At 36.3% G+C, this 20,238-nt stretch overlaps 1 protein-coding gene across 8 annotated transcripts in view; it reads right to left on the bottom strand.

The window, feature by feature from the left end:
* The window catches only part of DLG1 (discs, large homolog 1 (Drosophila)), a 292,696-nt gene that overhangs the window by 77,100 nt on the left and 195,358 nt on the right, over nt 1–20,238 (bottom strand). For all 8 annotated transcript variants that reach the window (XM_011988972.1, XM_011988970.1, XM_011988973.1 and 5 more), the window contains 4 exons: nt 20,072–20,208; nt 14,719–14,863; nt 4,507–4,627; nt 932–1,088 (listed from right to left, as the gene is read on the bottom strand). In XM_011988972.1, the coding sequence (XP_011844362.1) occupies nt 932–1,088; nt 4,507–4,627; nt 14,719–14,863; nt 20,072–20,208 (560 nt within the window). The remainder of the gene's footprint in view (nt 1–931; nt 1,089–4,506; nt 4,628–14,718; nt 14,864–20,071; nt 20,209–20,238) is intronic.

The raw sequence follows: 20,238 nt of genomic DNA, 5'->3' as shown, positions 1-20,238 counted from the left end.
AAAGGGAAATTTTCTATAAAGAGCAAGACAGTCCTACAAAACAAATAACTGTCCAATCCAAATGCCGTTAGTAGTCCACTGAGAAACACAGAAGGAGGAAGATACAAGATGGGATGGTAAACAAAAATTGTATGACCTGTGGATTAACTTTTAATAAACAAAAATAAAAATTACAATTTATGGGTATAAACATGAAACAGAAGTAAAATACTAGACATGGCATGATTTAGAATTAAAGTTTCCCAAAGTCTGTGTGTCACATAGAACTATTGGTAAGTTTTACCCAAAAATTGTAGAGGTAACAACAAAAGCACACAAATTGAAAGTAAAAAGAGGAGAAAAGATGACACAAATATCAAGCCAAAAAAAATCAGCCACATTAGACAATACAGATTCTAGGGCAAAACCACTATTATAAATCAAGATGTTCATTACATGATAACGACTATAAAACTATGTGTACCTAATAACACAATTTCAAAAGACATACTAAAAAAAGCTAGTGCTATGAGGATCAACTGCTGAACCCATATTTGGGTAGCTTTAAAAAAATCGTATTTGGATAGCTTTAAAAACCTCAATAGATCAAGAAGATAGATCAAGAAGGTAACAGATTAAAGTATAAAGAAGTACACAAGTAACAAGCTTGAGTTAATAGACACATAGCAAACTTTCCAGTCAACGAATAGAGAACACATAATTTCTTCAAGCACATTTATAAAAACTGACCCCTTAGAAGAGTCAAATAGCAAAAGAAAACCTATCATACAATAATATATTCTCTGACACTACAATTCTACAATTAAGCTGTAAAATGGTAAGAAGATAACCAAGCTAACCCCGTTACTTTAGGATGTTAAAAAAAAGACCTTGCTTTAAAAATAGGTCCAGTGAAAATAATAAAAACATGATCCTGACTAACACGTCTTACCGATATAATACGATCTCCTTTTCTGAGCTCTCCACTTAGATCGGCAGGTCCTCCGGCTAAGATAAAGGAAATAAATATTCCTTCTCCATCTTCTCCTCCTACAATGTTGAAACCAAGGCCCGTTGAGCCACGATGAAGAACAACTTTTCTAGGTTCCCTAAAATTTAAAAAAATATTGAGTATCTTGGAAATTTTATATAAAACCTGACATTCTATCAGTGAGAACTACCTACTGATAATTTTTATGTTATCAAACTACAAAGAAAGCTAGATAAAATATAAATGGTTTTCCTAAAACTATGGGATAAAGAGATTCTAAGCCTAAAAATCAAAGGAAAAAATCTAATTTTATATAAAAGCAAAAAAACTTGTTATATAAAACAGAAATGAAACCAAAACAGAAAAAAAAGTGGAAATTTAAAAATAGTATAAGAGCCTATCAGGAAATACACATACTCATGAAAAGCTGATGTTGCACACACTTTATTACCTTTAAAGCAATCACTCCCCCTACTTACATGTTTAAAAGGCAGCTATCCTTTTGTCTTAGAGAAGGTAGGCCCTTTCTCCAGTCTCAAAGGGATGAACTGTAACCAACCTAAGCGAGACATTGCAATCCCATGCCCCTTTGCTAAGGTGAGAGTATAACCCCATTCTAGCCTCTGTTAAACGAAGGGAAATTTTACTGTCATTTTCTAAAGACAGACAAACCTTATCAAGGACAAAGCGTCTCTGCTACCTTCCTTTCCTCAAAAAACAAAACAAAACAAACAAAACCCCACACGACTGAGTAATACAATCCCTTTACTGGTCTGGACATACTATAGTCAGGAAGGTGAAACCAAGAGTATACTAAAGACACCATGGGCCTAAGGTTGCTATATCAACCTGGGAATTGCCCATCTTCAGGCTTTTTATATGAAATAATTAAAACCTATCTGCAGGGGCACAGGTAGGTTTTACCATATGGGTGATGTTTTGTTTCCTGTATTAGATGATGAATTCTGGGTTTAGTGTTGCTATCATGCTTTAAAATGTGTATGAATTAGGATTTTATGTTAGGAAATTATACTTGATTAAAAAATACTCAGCTGAAATTCAACAGTATTTCCAGGGGAAAATACACTCTGATTTTCAAATAATATAAGCACATGAAAAGGTGCTCAACCTCATTAGTCACTAGGGAAATAGATACAAAAATAATGAGATACTTCAGGTCTACTAGGATGGCTATAAAAAAAACCCCACAAAACAAAATAACAAGTGTTGATGAGGATGTAAAGAAATTACAGCTCATACATTACTGATGAGAATATGAAATGGTGCAGGCACTACGAAAACCAGTTTGGTGGTTCCCCAAAAAGCTAAGATAGCATTACCATATGACCCAGCAATTCCACCCTTAGGTATATATCCCAAGTAACTGAAAGCAGTGATTTGGTCAGATACTTGCATGTCAGTATTTATTATAGCATTCCTCACAAAAACCAAAAGGTGAAAATAACTCAAGTGCCCATCATGAGATGAATAAACAAAATGTGGCACATATGTATAATGGAACAGTACTGTCATAAAAACAAATGAAATTCTGATACATGCTAACAAATGAGTGTATCTTGAAAACATAACTGTAAGTGAAACAGTCCAGTCACAAAAGGACAAATATTATATGGTTCCACTTATATAAACTATCCAGAATAGGCAGATTCATAGAGACAAAGAGTAGATGAAAGGTTACCAAAGGTTAATTACTGCTTAATGGTCACAGAGTTTGTCTGAAGTAATGAAAAGGTTTTGGAAATAGTGATGGGTGCACAAAATTGTGAATGCAATTAACACTACTGAACTGTACACTTAAAAATAGTTAAAATGTCAAATTTTGTTACATATATTTCACTACAATTTTTAAAAACTGATGTAATATACCACAAATTGAATTGTATACTTTAACTAGGTGAAATTTATGGTATGTCAATCATATCTCAATAAAGCTGTTAAAAAATAAACTTTAGAACCAAAGTTTAGGTGTATTGTGAATTTTTTTTTTACTTTTTTGATATTGGTAACGTCTGAAAGACTGCTTAAGGTCAAATTGTGAAGAACTTGTAATGTTGGAAAGATTTTGTACTTCACTATTACAAAGTAGTGTGATTACCAAAAGGGAGTGGCAAAATATACACCATTTTAAGAAGATATATCCAGTAATGAACCACCTGATTTTCACAGAAAAGTATGAAAGCAGGTCGTCTTGTTATGTAATAATACTTCAAAGTCCAATGCAATATTTTAGACAAGAGTTCAAGTGAAGAAGCATGAGGAACAGTAATCAAGGTGCAAATATAACTTATTTTTTAGTTTGTAAAATATGCAAAGAGATTAAACACTAGATAAGCCATCCACTATTATAGTTTCCCTCTTTACTGCCTTAAATAGGCACTGTTAGAAAGTAACAAAAATAAATGGCAATGAAAGGTCACTCTAGAAGCACTGCCTGAAGACTAGCAGCCTTGGATATTCCTGTTACAATCAAATTAGAACACTATTCTTTCTGCTAATTTTTGTCCCAAACACAATTACTGACAACCTATTAAGTTTCCAACATTGCTAATTATTTATGAAAGAAAAGAGAAAGCACTCTTATCTGTCCTTAAGATCATTGCCTAGAATCAGGAGTCTGATAACTAAAAAATAATAATAATGCTAACAATAATGTAACCAATAAACGTTAAGGACATTACTTGTACATATTTTAAAGTTGAATCTATAACATAAAAAACATGTACAAATTATAAAGCAACCTGTACAGTGTCTTATCACTATATTGAATAATATGAAAAAGATCTACAATGCTTTTTCTCCCATTTTTTTCTACCTCATTAGAATTCTTTGGGACTAAAAAGATAGTTAATCTATAAATTTCAGTGCAGTTAGTAATTTTAGATGAAAGTAAATTTTGTGTGTCAGAGTATCAAGGATATACAGCAAACAAACAAACAAACAAACAAACCCACCAGCCAGCCAAAGGGGCTCACGTATGTAATCTTAGTACCTAGGGAGGCAGATACGGGAGGGGAGCCTGAGTCTAGGAGTTCGAGGATGCAGTGACTTACGTTCATACCACTGCACTCCAGCCTGGGCAACACAGTAAGACACTGCTGCTAAAACCAAACCAAACCAAACCAAACCACCACTTGTGGAATTCTGAACACAAATCAAGTAACTGCAATATTTTTATGGTATATGTTAGATAAGGAACATATAAAATGTTACTTTAAAATAGGCATGAGAATTTTCTTAACTTAGTTTTACTAAGCTAATTCCTAAGAACAATTTACCAAGCCTTAAAGAAAAGCAGTATTAATTTTAAAAAAGGAGCAGTAATTTATTTGAAAAATAAAACATTTTTATATTTCAGGCTCTTCAATGAATCCTCCAAAGGAAAAAATTAAGCTGTAAGCTCACTAACTGTCAATAAATTTTTTTAGTCCTAAAACTTGTGGCTATCTTACATGGCTGATTAAAATTCAATTTAATAGTTGATTTTATGTAAGAAGAACGAACGTTAACTTCCTTACCTTGTAATTTCATCATCTCCAAGCACTGCTTTAGAAACTGGTGAGTATCTGGCTGGTGATGCTGGTGTCTGGCCCAAGAAGGAAGATGGGCTAACATGGTTATCGACAGGCTGAGAAGAAGCTTCAAAATAAAGAAAGTGAAAAATACTTCAAAAACGAAACAAGCCAATCAGCATTCCATTTATGAGTGATTAATGTGTAATTTATAGTCACTCCTTTGTATATCAGAATTTGGTAGAGAGAATTTATTCATCAGCTAAAAAACTGGATGTTATGTTGTCCAGGTTAGTCTCAAACTCCTGTCCTGAAGTGATCCTCCCACCTCAGCCTCCCAAAGTGCTGGGATTACAGGCATAAGCCACCACACCCAGATTACTATTTTAAAGAATTACATACAGTCTAAATTTGATTGTGAATAATAAAACCAGAGGCTTTCCAATAAGTGCAAAAAGACTATGTCCTCATACTATCTCAGATCTCTCAACCTAATTTACATCTATTCTTTTAAATTCACCCATAGAAGAATAAAAACCTGGTAAAAAGCAAAAATGAAAAATAAGCAAAAACCGTCATCCAGGCGTAGTGGCTCACGCCTGTAATCCCAGTACGTTGGGAGGCCAAGGCAGGTGGATCACCTGAGGTCAGGAGTTCGAGACCAGCCTGGCCAACATGGTGAAATCCCGTCTCTACCAAAAAAATACAAAAATTAGCCAGGTATGGTGGCGTAGCCTGCAGTCTCAGTTACTCGGGAGGCTGAGGTGGGAGAACCTCTTGAACCTGGGAGATGGAGGTTGCAGTGAGCCGAGATCGCATCACTGCACTCCAGCCAGGGTGACAGAGTGAGATCCCCTGTCTCAAGAAAGAAAAAAAGAAAAGAAAGAAAAAACCATCCGTTGGTTCATTTCAATAGTAAGAAATACCACATATAGCTTTTCCATTCTAGCAAAAGCTAATAACAGAAAATTATGAAGTGATTCCTGACCATGCTTTCCAAAGACCCAGGTAGGTAACACATGGCAGTTGTAGCTTTCAAAGACACAAGACACTTGAATTATTTCAATCATTACCAAAACACAGAGGAAGCAATATTTAACTTTCTAGAGGCTTTAACTATGATAAAGTTACAAAGCACTTCAAAAGTAGCTGTATTATTTAATTATCCAACATAAATCTCTTTTTTATTAAATTAGAGCATATCTTCTATGGAGAGAAGCAGTATACTACACACTGGAGTACAAAACTGCAGGAATCATTAGTTCAAATTACTATAGTGGCCAGATAGATAACATAAAGGAATAAAGTGATCTGAATGAAAGACACCAGGAAATGACTGAACCTGTGGTGTTTTAGAGATGTAGTATGTCTACTGATATCACAGGTTTGCAGTACCCAACAGCAATTGTTTCCCATCCCAGTTCATCTCTAAGATGCTCTTTTGTATTTGAGCCAAAGCACTTTCTACCAATGGCTCTTAACTTTGAAAGTCCAAAGTCTTTCCTGGGTGGTAAGAATATGTGATTTTCAAGTGAACTGGTATGTAGCCCTCAAACAACAGATACCCACGTTAACCTCTACTTTTAAAAATCCAGAGTTTATCGCTTTTTGACTCTTAAATTCTTTTGTTGCATTTTCATATTTAGATGAAACAAAAAACAACTACAAAAGAAATTCAGTCAAATGCCCAAACCAGGAAATACACATTTTCCCTGACACATCCAGACTATGTGTCAATGCATCCTTGCTGGGGCAGTTAATCTCACATGTAACGCATACTCTTAGACAACAGGGACTAAAAATTAATGTTCCTATGAAAGAAATGATGGCCTCAAAGAAGGATCAGATAAAGTAGTACTATTTCTTATACCCCAAATCTTATGTAAAAAGGTCCCCCAGAGAAGCACAAAACAAGGATGCCTATTTCATTTTTCTTATATATTAAGATTAATGATTCAACACCTCTAAGATTTTATAGAAAAGCAAGTAGAGGAGCTTGAAGTGGAAATGGGAAAAGACTGGTGGCCAAACCAGAAGTTTAGCAAGGCCATGAAGCTAAAAAGAATATAAGTTAAAAGTGAGAAGATATATAATGTAAAAAACAAAAGCATTTTAATGCCAGCAGAGAAACTGTATTCTCTGTTAGATTCAACAGACTTCTTTTTTTTCTACTTTTATTCCTGAGTATCATATTTCAATTACCTTATTTTGGTTATAAACATTGTGGCTCTTTATCTTCTATAGTTCATGTATAACTTCTATAATCTTCTCTATTTCTTTTACTATTCTTGCTAAAAATATTTTTCAAACTAGTACATAAATTGTTTTCCAATTTTGACATCTGCTCACTTGCAAGGTTGCCTCTGTGAGAAACATCCCTCCATCAGTGCTTGACAATCACCACACAAAAAAATCAAATGTTATCTAGTCCTCTTAGGTAACAAGAGACAGAAAATCTGAACACACTTGTATCTGCTAAGGAAAATGCATTCAGAACTAAAATCCTTCCCAAGAAAACTCCAGGGCCAGATAGATAGATAGCTTCATTGGAAAATTCAAAAAAACATCTAGAGATAAAATAACATTCTGAAACATTACAAGACAGAAAAATTTCAGGACACTATCATAAGTTCATGCTTGTGAACACAGATGTACAACCTTAAACAAAATACAAGCAGTTAAAAATCAATGATATATAATATGTATTATAATGATGTGGGTTCCCCCCACAACAAATGACTGGTTTAACATTAGAAAATCAATGTAATTTATCACATTAACAAAATAAAAGAGAAAAATCATCTCAATAAATAATTGGATGAAATTCAATACTCACAAGACAAAAACTCCCCATAAACCAGGATTAAAGGTGAACTTTCTTAATATAAAAAGTTATCTACAGAAGACCTGATGGTAACACCACATACAATGGTGAACTACTGTTTCCCCCAGTTTGTGAACATGACAGTGATATTAATTATCACCATTTCTGTTCAACACCTAACCGGAGGTCTTACCAATGCATCAGACAAGAAAAAAGAAAATCAACAGTATGAAGATAGGAAAGAAGGAAGTAAAATTCATTGTTCACAGATGACATGGTTATATACATAGACAATCTGAAAGATCTATAAAACCTAATATTAACAAATTTAGCAAGGTTGTTGACTAGGCAATTAATATACAAAACAGATCATATTTCTTATATATCAGTTAAAATTAGAAACATTTAAAAAGTAGTACATTTATAATAGCATGAAAAACATCAAGTACCTAGGACTAAATCTAACATATAAAACCTCTATTATACAACACTGCAAGAAGGACCTCAATAAATGAAGAGATATTCATATTAATGGACTGATTAAGAAACTCAATTTAATTCTTCCTAAACCGACCTGTAATTTTTGGATCTTAAAATTAAAAACGAAATTCAAAGACCCAACATAATCTTGAACAGTAACAAAATTAAGCTTTACTTTAAATCAACATTTATTATAAAATTATGATAATTAAGAGACTGCAGGTGGCACAAAGATAAATAGTTCAATGAAACAGAGGAGCCTAGAAATAGGTTCATACATATGTGGTCACTTAAAAGCACCAATGCAATTCAGAGGCAGAAATGGTCTTTCAATAAATGATGCTGGATCAATTATATATCTGCATATTAAAAAATCTCTCATTACATGCAAAAATTAGATCAAAGTGGATCAGAAATGTGAAAGGCAAGATAATAAAGCTCCTAGAAGTCCCTTATGACCCAAGGATAGGAAAAATTTCAATGGGTCACTAAAAGCTCTACCTTAAAAGAAAGGACTGATAAGGACTTAAAAAATTTTATCCATCAAAAAACACCATTTTTTGAGGGGAAAAGGGAAAACAAACTCAGTGAAGACATCTGCAATAGATATAACTGATTAGAGTTACTTCTCAAATACATAAAACTTCCTTCAAATCAAGAATAAAACCAATAGAAAAATGTAAAAAGATTTGAACAGACATTGCATTGAACAAGAGAGTCAAAGCAATAAGCACAGGCAAAAAATACTGAAAATCATTAATCATCAGGAACAACCAGCAATAAATAATCATCATCAATAAAATCATGAGATAACTTTATACATATCCATACTATTCATAATTAAAAATATGGATAATACCAAGGGTTGGTGAGATGTAGAAAAACTGGGGTATTATCTCCTATACTGTTGAAATTGTGTTTTTTTTTTTTTTTTTTTTTAGCAGTATCAGCTGGAGACTAAACATATGCCTACCCTATAACACAACAATCTCACTCCACGAGAAATGAGTGCTTATGTCTGACAAGGATGTGCAAAAATATCCACAGCAGCTATACTCATAAAAGATCAAAACTGTAGGTGATTCAACAGTAAAATGAAAAAAACTGTCATATACTTATACAATGGAATAATACATAGCAATTTTAAGAAGCCACCTGACTGATCATTAAGCGAAACTCTTAAAATTGGTACCCTTACTGAATATATGTTTTAATTCAATTAAAAATTAAATAAAGAGGTCAGGTGCAGTGGCTCACATCTGTAATCCCAACACTTTGGGGGAGCTGAGGCAGGATCACTTGAGGTTAGGAGCTTAGGCAACATAGTGAGACCCCATCTCTACAAAACAATTTTAAAAATTAGCTGGGCATGATGTCCTAGACACTTGGGAGGCTGATGTGGGAGCATCGCTTGAGCCCAGGAATTCAAGGCTACAATGAACTACAATTGTGTCACTGCAATGCAGCCTGAGCAACTGAGATCCTGTCTCAAATAAAAGAATACTTTTATAGACTTTCCCCATCTCTTTACTGGGTATTTTTTTTTTTTTTCCTTACGGAGTCTTGCTTTGTTGCCCAGGATGGAGTACAGTGGTGCAATCTCAGCTCACTGCAACCTCCGCTTCCCGGGTTCAAGCAATTCTCCTGCCTCAGCCTCCTGAGTAGCTGGGACTACAGGCACTTGCCACCATGCCTGGCTAATTATTTGTATTTTTAGTAGAGACGGGGTTTCACTGGGTTAGCCAGGATGGTCTCGATCTCCTGACCTCATGATCCACCTGCCTCGGCCTCCCAAAGTGCTGGGATTATAGGCGTTAGCCACCGCACCTGGCCTCTTTTTTAAGAGATAGGTCTCATTATGTTGCCCAGGCTGGAGTGTAGTGGTTCGACACAAATACAATAATAGTGCACTATACCCCCCAAACTCCTGGGTTCAAAAAACCCTCCTGCCTCGGCCTCCCAAGTAATTGGGGCCACAGGCACGCACCATTGTGCCTGGCTTTCTTCCTTTTTGATGTGAAGAAGTCTTAACATGGTAGGAAAATCAGCTCTTGGTGATATTAAATAGAGAAAAGGAGCAGGGTTAGAGAGGTATCTTAAGATTGTAGGAAGGTCTCTCCTATTTCCTTAAGATAAGGAGTATGTAAATACGTTCGTGTGCTGATGGTAATGATCCAGTCAACAGAGAATTTGATTATGCAAAAGAGAGAAGGGACGGCTGCAAGAACAATACTCTCTGCAGACAATAAATAATGACATTCAGTACACAAATGGAAGACTTGGTTTTCAACAGGGACTCCTATTATAACACAAGTGAAAGTGGAGTTTTGGGGGAAAAATATAGTTACATAGGTATATCTGAAAGTGGAAAAATAAGGAAGTTCTCTTCTGGGTGCTTATATGAAATATGAAGTGAGATAATCAGTTATGACTGAATAGTAGATGGCAAGTGAAGGTTTGAGGGGAGGGAAAAATTCTTAGAGTGGGACAGTGAATTAGGGAAATGTAGTAGGACTGCAGGCAAGAATAAGGTACCAAATAAGGCACCATCTATGATTTATGGCCATACGTAAAAAGCACAGTTTCGTGCTCTTCTCCAGCCACGTTCTGCTTTTTAGGAACCATAAATGAAATAGCAGAGTTTGGCTGCACCAGTGTTGGGGGATTCTGCTGTGAAGAAGGGGGCAAAGGACTTGAAGATGTGCAATGAAGTGAACATGATGATAAATCATGGAATCTAAGCCAATACAAATAGAAAAATTGAGACAAGGGGCAACAAATTAATAACATCAAATGACTAAAGGTCAAAATGAGGTTGAATTGCTAGAATAGAGGTGAATGAACTGAGGGTTGTAGTCACAGAATGGGACGATTAAATTGATATTTTAGAGGTGATGAAAGTGTTAATAATTATAGATAATAAAATCTATAGTATTATCTTGGAAGCAAGTAACTGAGTTGAAGTGGAGGGCAGGATAGTCAGAAAGAGATGAAGAAACCAGAAAGTCAGGGTGTTGGATGAAACATTAGTGTGGTTTCTGGACATGACCAGGAACGACAGCATGGATAATAGACCAGGAACGACAGCATGGATAATAGACCAGGAACGACAGCATGGATAATAGGACCAGGAACGACAGCATGGATAATAGACCAGGAACGACAGCATGGATAATAGACCAGGAACGACAGCATGGATAATAGTGGCAAAATGACAGTGGGCCTTCGCGCTGAAGTCTCCAGTGACCAAAGCCAGACTGATGAGGAGAACACTAGATCGCCGCAGCCAGGGACAGGTAGTAAGTTGAATGGCCTGACAGCAGGGTGACAGTGAGGGCTTCAGAAGAACTGATAAGTAAAAATCACTCACGTAAAAAAATTTTAAACACAAGTGCTTTTTAAAAAACACAAATAAATTGTTTATGGATTGTATACACAGAAGTGTACAACAAAACCAACATCTATAGTTGTCTAAGAAGGGAAGAGAATGGAAGCAAAACATTAAGATAAAGTTGAAACTGCAAGGTGAAATTCAGGTTTTTCATAATGCTTTATTAGTTCAATAACAGATGGGGGAAAAGTAACATAATGGGCCGGGTGCGGTGGCTCATGCCTATATAATCCCAGCACTTTGGGAGGCCGAGGCAGGCGGATCATCTGAGGTCGGGAGTTCGAGACCAGCCTGAACAACATGGAGAAACCCCGTCTCTACTAAAAATACAAAATTAGCCGGGAGTGGTGGCACGTGCCTGTAATCCCAGCTACTGAGGCAAGAGAATGGATTGAACCCGGGAGGCGGAGGTTGTGGTGATCCGAGACAGCGCCACGGCACTCCAGCCTGGGCAACAGAGCGAGACTCTGTCTCAAACAAAACAAAACAAAAAACAACAACAACAAAATACATATATAGAATATAAAATAAGAAACCTAAAAATACATAAGTACTTTAAGAACAATTTAGTCAACTGCAACACAATTGAACTGCATACAAATGTAAGCACTAGAACCCAAAAGTACAAAGATAAATAGTATCTGTCCTCATGTACCTAAGAGCATAGAAAATACCCTAAGTTTTAGATATATTGTAAGTCAGTGTTTCTCAAAGTGCAGGCCATGAACTAGCAGCACCAGAAACATCAGAATTACAGGCATACCTCAGAGATATTATAGTTCCATACCACAGCGATAAAGCAAATATTGCAATAAAGACTGTCATACGAATTTTTTGGTTTCCCAGTGCATGTACAAGTTATGTTTACACTATACTAAGGAATAGCATTATGTCTAAAAATACAATGTACAGGCCTCAATTTAAAAATACTTCACTGCTAAAAAAACGCTAACAATCATCTGAGCCTTCAGCAAGTTGCAATGTTTTTGCTGGTGGAGCATCTTGCCTTGATATTGCTGGCCTTGATGCTGAGGGTGGTAGTTGCTGAAGGGTGGAGTGCCTGTGTTAATTTCTTAAAATAAGACAAAAATGCAGTTGGCCGCATCCACTGACTCTTTCACAAAAGATTTCTCTGAAGCATGTGATGCTGTTTGACAGCATTTTACCCAGAGTAGAACTTCTTTCAAAATTGAAGTGAATTCTCTCAAACCCTACCACTACTTTAACAACTAAGTTTATGTAATATTCCAAAATCCTTTGTTGCTGTTTCAACAATGTTCACATTGTCTTCACCTACCAGGAGTAGATTTCATCTCAAGAAACCACTTTCTTTGATTATCTATAAGAAGCGACTCCTTAGTTGCTAAAGTTTTATCATGAGGTTGCAGCAATTCAGGCTCCACTTCTAACTCTAGTTCTCTTATTATTTCTACCAATTTGCAGTAACCTCCTCCACTGAAGTTTTGACCTGGTCCAAGTCATCCAAGAGAGCTGGAATCAACATCTTTCAAACTCCTGTTAATGTTGATATTGTGACCTCTTCCCATGAATCATGAATGTCCTTAATGGCATCTAGACTGGTGAATCCTTTGCAGAAGGTTTTCAACTTACTTTGCCCAGATCCATCAGAGGAATCACTATCTATGGCAGCTATAGCTTTAGGAAATGTATTTCTTAAATAGTAAGACTTGAAAGTCAGAATTATTCCTTGATCCATGGGCTACAGAATGGATGACAAGTTAGTAAAGCATCAAAACGACACCGGTCTCCTTGCACTTTGCCATCATAGCTCTTGGGCAGCTAGGTGCCTTGTCTAAGAGCAGTAATATTTTGAAAGAATTTTTTTTGTTGTTTTTTTCTGAGCAGTAGGTCTCAATAGTTGGCTTACAATATTCGGTCAACCATGCTGTAAACAGATATGCTGTCACTCAGGCTTTGTTGTTTAAGTTACAGAGCACAGGTTTTGTTACAGTTATGCAAAACAGGCAGATGGGCTTAGCATAATTTCTTGGATTTCTGGACTGGTAAATGAGCATTGACTTCAACTGAAAATCACCAGCTGCATTAGCAACTAACATGAAAGTCAGCCTGTACTTTGAATCTTTGAAGTCAGGCACTGACTTATCCTCTCCAGCTGTGGAAGTCCTAGAAGGTATCTTTTTCCAGCAGAAGGCTGTTTCATCTACGCTGGAAAACTGCTGTTTGGTGTAACCACTTCCATTCAGTATCTTAGCTAGATCTTCTGGGTAACTTGCTGCAGATTCTACATCAGCACTTGCTGCTTTACCTGCACTTTCATGTTATAGAGATGACTTCTTTCCCTCAACCTCATGAACCAACCCCTGCTAGCCTCACATTTCTCTTCTACAGCTTCCTCATCTCTCTCAGACTTACAGTTCTGGGTGAGGCTTCGGCTTGAAGGAATCTTAGGACTGGTTTGATCTACCTAGACCATTTCAAACTTGTCCACATCAGCAATCAGACTGCTTTACTTTCTTATCATTAGTGTGTTCACTGTAACAGTACTTTTAACTTCCTTCAAGAACTTTTCTTTGGCATTCACAACTTGGCTAAATGCAGCAAGAGGTCTAGCTTTCTCCCTTTACTGCCATTGGACATGCCTTCCTCACTAAGTTAAATCATTTTGACTTAAAATGAGAAATATGCAACTTGTCTTTTCACTTGAACACTTAGAGGTCATTGTAGAGTTATTAACTGGCCTAATTTCAATATTGTTGTATCTTGGGGAACAGGGAGGCCCGAGGAGAGCGAGAGAAACAGGGGAATGACTAGTCGTCAGAGGAGCAGTCAGAACACACTGATCTACTAAGCTTGCTGTCTTACACGAGTGTGGTTGTAGCACCTCAAAACAATTAAAATAGTTAAACATCAAAGACCAGTGATCACAGATTACTGTAATAGATACCACAATCATAATGAAAAAGTATGAAATACTGCGAGATTTACCAAAATGTGACACAGAGACATTAAGAGACATGAAGTGAGAACATGTTACTGAAGAAAAAAAGGTGCGGATAAATTTGCTCAATGCAGGATTGCCATAAACCTTCAATTTGTAAAATATGTAGTCTCTGTGAAGTGCAATAAAGCAAGGAACAATAAAATGAGGTATGCCTGTACTTTGCTTGTTAAAAGAATGAACTGCTTGTTAAAGCAAATTTCTGAGCTCAACTGAAAAACTATTAGAACAAAACAATTTCAATATTTGCAAGTGTTCTTTAGTGACTATTATTTACATGAAAGTTTGAAAATCAACCCTTTAAATGTAAGAGTAATCACTACTATAAAATAATAAAGGTAAAAAGGATCCCCCTTTCTAATTATAAAAATTTTGACTTAAAGTAGATTTAAAAAAAAAAAAAGAGTAGATTAAAATGCTTAATTGTTCCTTTAAAAATATTTGCATAATGTTTAAACTTTATTATACTGAGAACATTTCACTAATGGCATAACAACTGAAGAAATAAGATAAATTTAAGCAAACATATGCTAACAGACTTACAGTTGGTGATATCAGGTGGTGCATAGCCATCATTCATATACATACTTGTGGGTTTTGCCACTTTCAAATAAACAAAATCAGATGTGTTCTTTAAGGCAGTTACTGCTTCTTCATGAGTAACTTCTTCTAAACATACGTTATTCACCTAAAAAAAAATCCCAAAAGACATTTATGACATTTTCACTTGTTTTCTGAGTTTTGGAAACAATTTCACGAAAAGAAAGGGAAAATAAGAGAGTGATTTAAGGAAAATAAAGGTATGCAGAAAGAAAATACCCATGTTTGACATCTATGATCTCAGTAAGTTGTTTATCATGACATGTGAGGTTGTTGTATGTTAACAGAATAGCCCATCTTGATTCCAGCCTCCATCCCTCCTATTCTCCCAGTCTTGATTTTCTCTCATTCTTAGGCATTCAGGAATGTGTGTGGATGCGTTTCAGACCTTTTCTTCTTTAAAGAAATGAAAACATATTAAAATTTTTGTTCTTACGTTAGGATTTTTAATGTAAGGTACCTTAGAGACTGTTCCATATTTGGACACAAATTAATAGAATTACTACACTGTTAAAAAAAAAAACGGCTGCACAGTAGCCCATTGTGTGGCTATATCATAATTTATTAAATACTATATCTGTTAATATTCCCATATTTAAATAGGAAAACTATTAGAACACAAGTGAGATATTTAAATTGTTCTCCTACATGGTTTTAGTAAATTTATACTCACTACCACAGCATATGAGAGTGCCCATCTACTTAGACCTTTGCCAACATTAAACATTATCAACTAATTTTAAAAATCTGTAAAATGATGCATGTTTTAATTTATACATCAGTTTTAAATTTCTACTTTTGTAATACTCAAGTTGAACTTTTTTTTCAATTATTTGTTGGCCATTCATCTATCTTCTGTATAGAAATATAACTGATTTTTAGGTAGTGATGTATCCTGCAACCAGTACTAAACTAATTTATTAGTCTATTAGCAGGTTCCTTAGGATATTCTATATACAATATGATGACATCTGCAAATATAGTTTTATTTCTTCCTTTCTAATCTGATTTTTTTTTCCCTTTTTCTTTTCTTATTGCCCTGGACAGAATCTCCAGGATAAGACTGATTACAAGTGGTAGTTTGTGTCTTTCTAGCAATCTGTCAATTTCATCTAAGTTACCTCAGGTATTAGCACACAGTGACTCACAACAGTCTCTTGTCTTCCCTCTTTCATTCTTGCTTTCAGAAATTTCAGCCTTCTCTCTTTTTACTTGGCCGGTCTGAAGTTTTTCATTTTGTTGATTTTTATCAAAGGACCAACTTTCAGTTTTTGTCTATCTTCTCTACACCTTTTCTATTACCTATTTCAGTAATTTCTGCCCTAATCTTTATTATTTCCACCCTTCTGTTTGCTTTAGATTTAGATTGTTCTTCTCTTTGATACATTTTTTTTTTGTAAATGAATAAAACATTATCAATGTTTCTGTTTTAAATTACCTTGTATTAACAATATTAATATATTTTTCATTTTCCTAATTTGTACCTTTGTAATTGACAACAGCAGTTTTTAATATTTTCACAAAAAAATTTAAAGGTCACAGAAGAATAATTTCCCCTCATTGATTAGGAACATTGCTTTGCAGAGTTTCAGCAGCATGGTCATTTTTATGGCTCCACATTACCATGCAAAGCAAGGACGGCCTGCATTTTGAAAAACACATTAAACAGCTGTGGTATACTGCTGAAACACACATTCAATAGCTGTGGTATACTGTTGAAACACACATTCAATAGCTGTGGTATACTGCTGAAACACACATTCAATAGCTGTGGTATACTGCTGAAACACACATTCAATAGCTGTGGTATACTGTTGAAATAAACATTAAATAGCTGTGGTATAACATATTCAATAGCTGTGGTATACTGTTTCTTTGGTGGCCTAGAATAAGCCATGCATCCTGGTATTCACACCCTTGTAAAAATCTCTTTCTACACTGAATTTTGCTTGACCACATAACTAGCTTTAGCCAGTGAGGTACAGTAATTGCGAAGGAAAGAGAGGATTGATAAAAACAATACATCGGTGCTTATCTTCTTTGGAAAGCTCACTTTTGGAACCTAGCCACCATCCTGTGTGAAACTCAACCTAACCACGCTAAGAGGCCACTGGAGAATTAAGCACCTGGCTAACAGTGCCAGTTGAGTTCCCAGCTAAGCGCCAACTTGCCCACCATATGTGTGGGCCAACCTAGCAGTGGATTTTGTGGCCTAGTAAAGCAAAGACAAGTTGTTCCTGCCAAGCCCTATCCAATCTGAAGAATTATAAACAAATACATGAGTGGTGTTTTTTAGCCATTAATCTTTGTGTTTTCTCACATATCACTAGATAACTGATACAAGAGCTGACACAATTTGCTGAGGGATTCAATGTGGAATGTGTAGGATGATGATCCCAATGTTTTAGACCAGAGAAAAGTTATTTGACCATTTACCAGAGTCTTGATCTACACGTTAAAAAACAGTGACTTTGGGAGTGAATAGTAAAGAGGAGAAAATGTACAAGGAGGGAGTCCTGGATTACTTCAACGTTTAGAGGTTAGGGATATGAGGAGGCACCAGACCTCAGAACGACAGACTGAAGAGTGGCTACTCAGAAGAGAAATACCAAGATAAAGGGTAACTGTTAGGCAAACGAAAAAGTGTTACAAGAAGGAGGAAGGTGTGTCCAACTCCAGCCAGATCAGTCAATTAAGACAAGGACTGAGCACTGAATGATTTCAGCGTAATTAAGAGAAGAAAAGCCTCATTAAAAGTTGATTTAAAAGAGAATGAGTCTTGCCACAGTGGTATCAGCACAGGTTGCTGTCTCCTACCACCAAAACCAGTTCTAGAGAAACGATAAAAGTAAAAGTGAGAAAATTAGTGGCAACAGATGGCTGTCTTGACTCTGCGTTTGCGTGTGAGTGATGGTGAGACGATGCTGGTTACAGTTCGAGGAAACAGTGGTGATCTTAGCTGTGAAAGGATAAGTTAGAGAAACGTAGTACAAGTTCTGTTCTTTCCTTTTCCCTATCATCAACTAAAAATACAGTCTCCTTGCAACAATAAACAGTACTCCACAGGATGCAGAACAAAGGAATCTTATATATATTGCTGATGTAAATTTTTACAAGCAGCCTGGAAAACAACAGGGTGGTTTTTAAAAAGAATGCTACTAGCAGAATAATCAACTATCCCGTGACAGTCAAGTAAAATTCTTGTACACGTTCACCAGAACACACAGCACCTCTTTCTAAGAAAATTATTCATAATACCAAAAAAAAAAAAAAAGACTTAAAATAGATTTTTAAAAACCAGTACTTGCTAGTATATTTTTAAAAACCAACATCCTACCATGCCAGAACCAGTTTCTGTGCCTTTTCAGATTCTGCTAGGCCTTGGCTGCTTGCTCAGTGGAGAGTCCTGACTACTACTTTCATCTTGCCTCCTGCCCTTCCCAGTTTTCTCAGCCCCTTCTGGCTGGGACTGGGCATGGCTGATGTGTTCCACACAGTGAGAGCCATAGCACGTCACAGACCCACGTCTGCCCTGTCTATACCCCTGCAGCTCCACCATTTTTGGGCTTGGGTGAATGCTGTGCCACGGAGGATAGGAGTTGGCTTTCCTGGAAACTGTGCCCAGGGGAGCTGGGTAACACAATCCAAAAGCTTGGACCAAATAACCCCTAGGGGGTAGACAAGAGACAGGAGAATAAAAGGGGCCAGCATATAAACCTTTCTTTCGTTTCTCTGGATGGCTGGATGTAAGGTTTATGATGCCTGGATGGTTTCTACAGTGTCTGCCTGGAAGACTGTTCTACATGACAAGCAACAAGCTACCTTATAAAATTACAGCCAGCTCAGACACTTTCTACCTTCTACTGGCTCTCATTCATTCTCTGCTTCACTTCTCATTTCCACTCACTCTTGCCTTCTTGAGATCACATCTCCCAATAACACCTTAGCACATTAGCTTTTCTTCAGATTCTGTTTCCCTAAGGAACATGGGCTGAGACAGTTACTGATTGATATGGTATGGCTCTGTGTCCCCACCCAAATGTCATCCTGAATTGTAATCCCCACGTGTTGAGGGAGGGACCTTGTAGAAGGTGATTAGATCACGGAGGTGGCTCCCGATGATACTCTCTTGATAGTGAGTGAGTCTCATGAGATGAGACTGTTTTATAAGCATCTGGCATGTCCCCTGCTGACATGTGAAGAAGGGTGTGTTTGCTTTCCCCACCCCAACATGATTGTAAGTTTCCTGAGGCTGGTGAGTCCATTAAACCTCCTTCCTTTATAAATTACCCAGTCTCGGGTAATTCTGCATAGCAGTGTGAAAACAAACTAATACACTGATGAAGATTAGACAAATAAATTGCAGTATAGACATACAGTGGAATATTACATAGAGATAAAATGAATGAACTTTAGCTCTAAGCAATGATATGGGTAAGTCTTAGTAAAACAATATTAAGCAAAAAAAAATACTGGAGATGAAAGTCTCATACAGTGCAATAGCGTTCTGAAAAACTTTCAAAACAATACTAAACAAAATTATTTAGGCATATGTATGTAATTAAACTTTTTTTTTTTTGAGATGGGCTCTCACTCTGTCACCCAGACTGGAGTACAGTGGGACAATCACAGCTCACTATAACCTCAACCTCCTGGGCTCAGGTGATCTTCCCACCTTAGCCTCCTGAGGAGCTGGGACTATAGGTGTGTATCACCAGGCCTGGCTAATTTCTGTATTTTTTGTAGAGACAGGGTTTTGCCATGCAGACCAGGCTGGTCTTAAACTCCTGGGTACAAGCAATCTGCCTACCTCAGCCTCCCTAAGTGCCAAGATTACAGACAGGTGTGAGCCACCATCCCTGGCCTAATTAAACAATTTTTAAGAAGCAAAGGAATAAGAAACACAAAATGGTAGATGTTCTAATTCTTGAGCTAGGTAATTACTAGATTTCATTATATTATTAAGTGAAGTAAAACACAAAAGGGTCATACATAAACAAATGATGACGCTGTTTTATAAATCTAAGGATTATGATGAAACACTCTGTGCATACAAGCCCTCAACCCTTCAACAACAACGAAGGAATAAAAGGAAAACGGAGGAGGAGCTGGCAGAGAAAACAGAAATGACAAATAAAGATATTACCAAGAATCATTTTTTAGGATTTGACACAGCAAGGCTAGGATTTGCTAATTTAAATATCATTTAGACCTTTTTGGTATGGAGAAATTCCAGTATCTATTAGAAAAATCAGACAACAAAATGATTTAAAAGACAACAGATTTCTACACTTACTGCTAGAAGCTTATCTCCAATCTGGAGTTTGCCATCCTTATGTGCTGCACCTCCTTCAATTATTTTGGTTACATAGATGCTATTATCCCCAGGAATATGCTGATTTCCAACACCTCCAGCAATGCTGAACCCAAGACCTGTTTGGAAAACACTAGTTTTACATTCTC

Source organism: Mandrillus leucophaeus, unplaced genomic scaffold (assembly GCF_000951045.1).
Source record: "Mandrillus leucophaeus isolate KB7577 unplaced genomic scaffold, Mleu.le_1.0 Scaffold342, whole genome shotgun sequence".
NCBI classification, from domain to species: domain Eukaryota; kingdom Metazoa; phylum Chordata; class Mammalia; order Primates; family Cercopithecidae; genus Mandrillus; species Mandrillus leucophaeus.
This window is presented reverse-complemented; position numbering and strand designations above follow the sequence as displayed.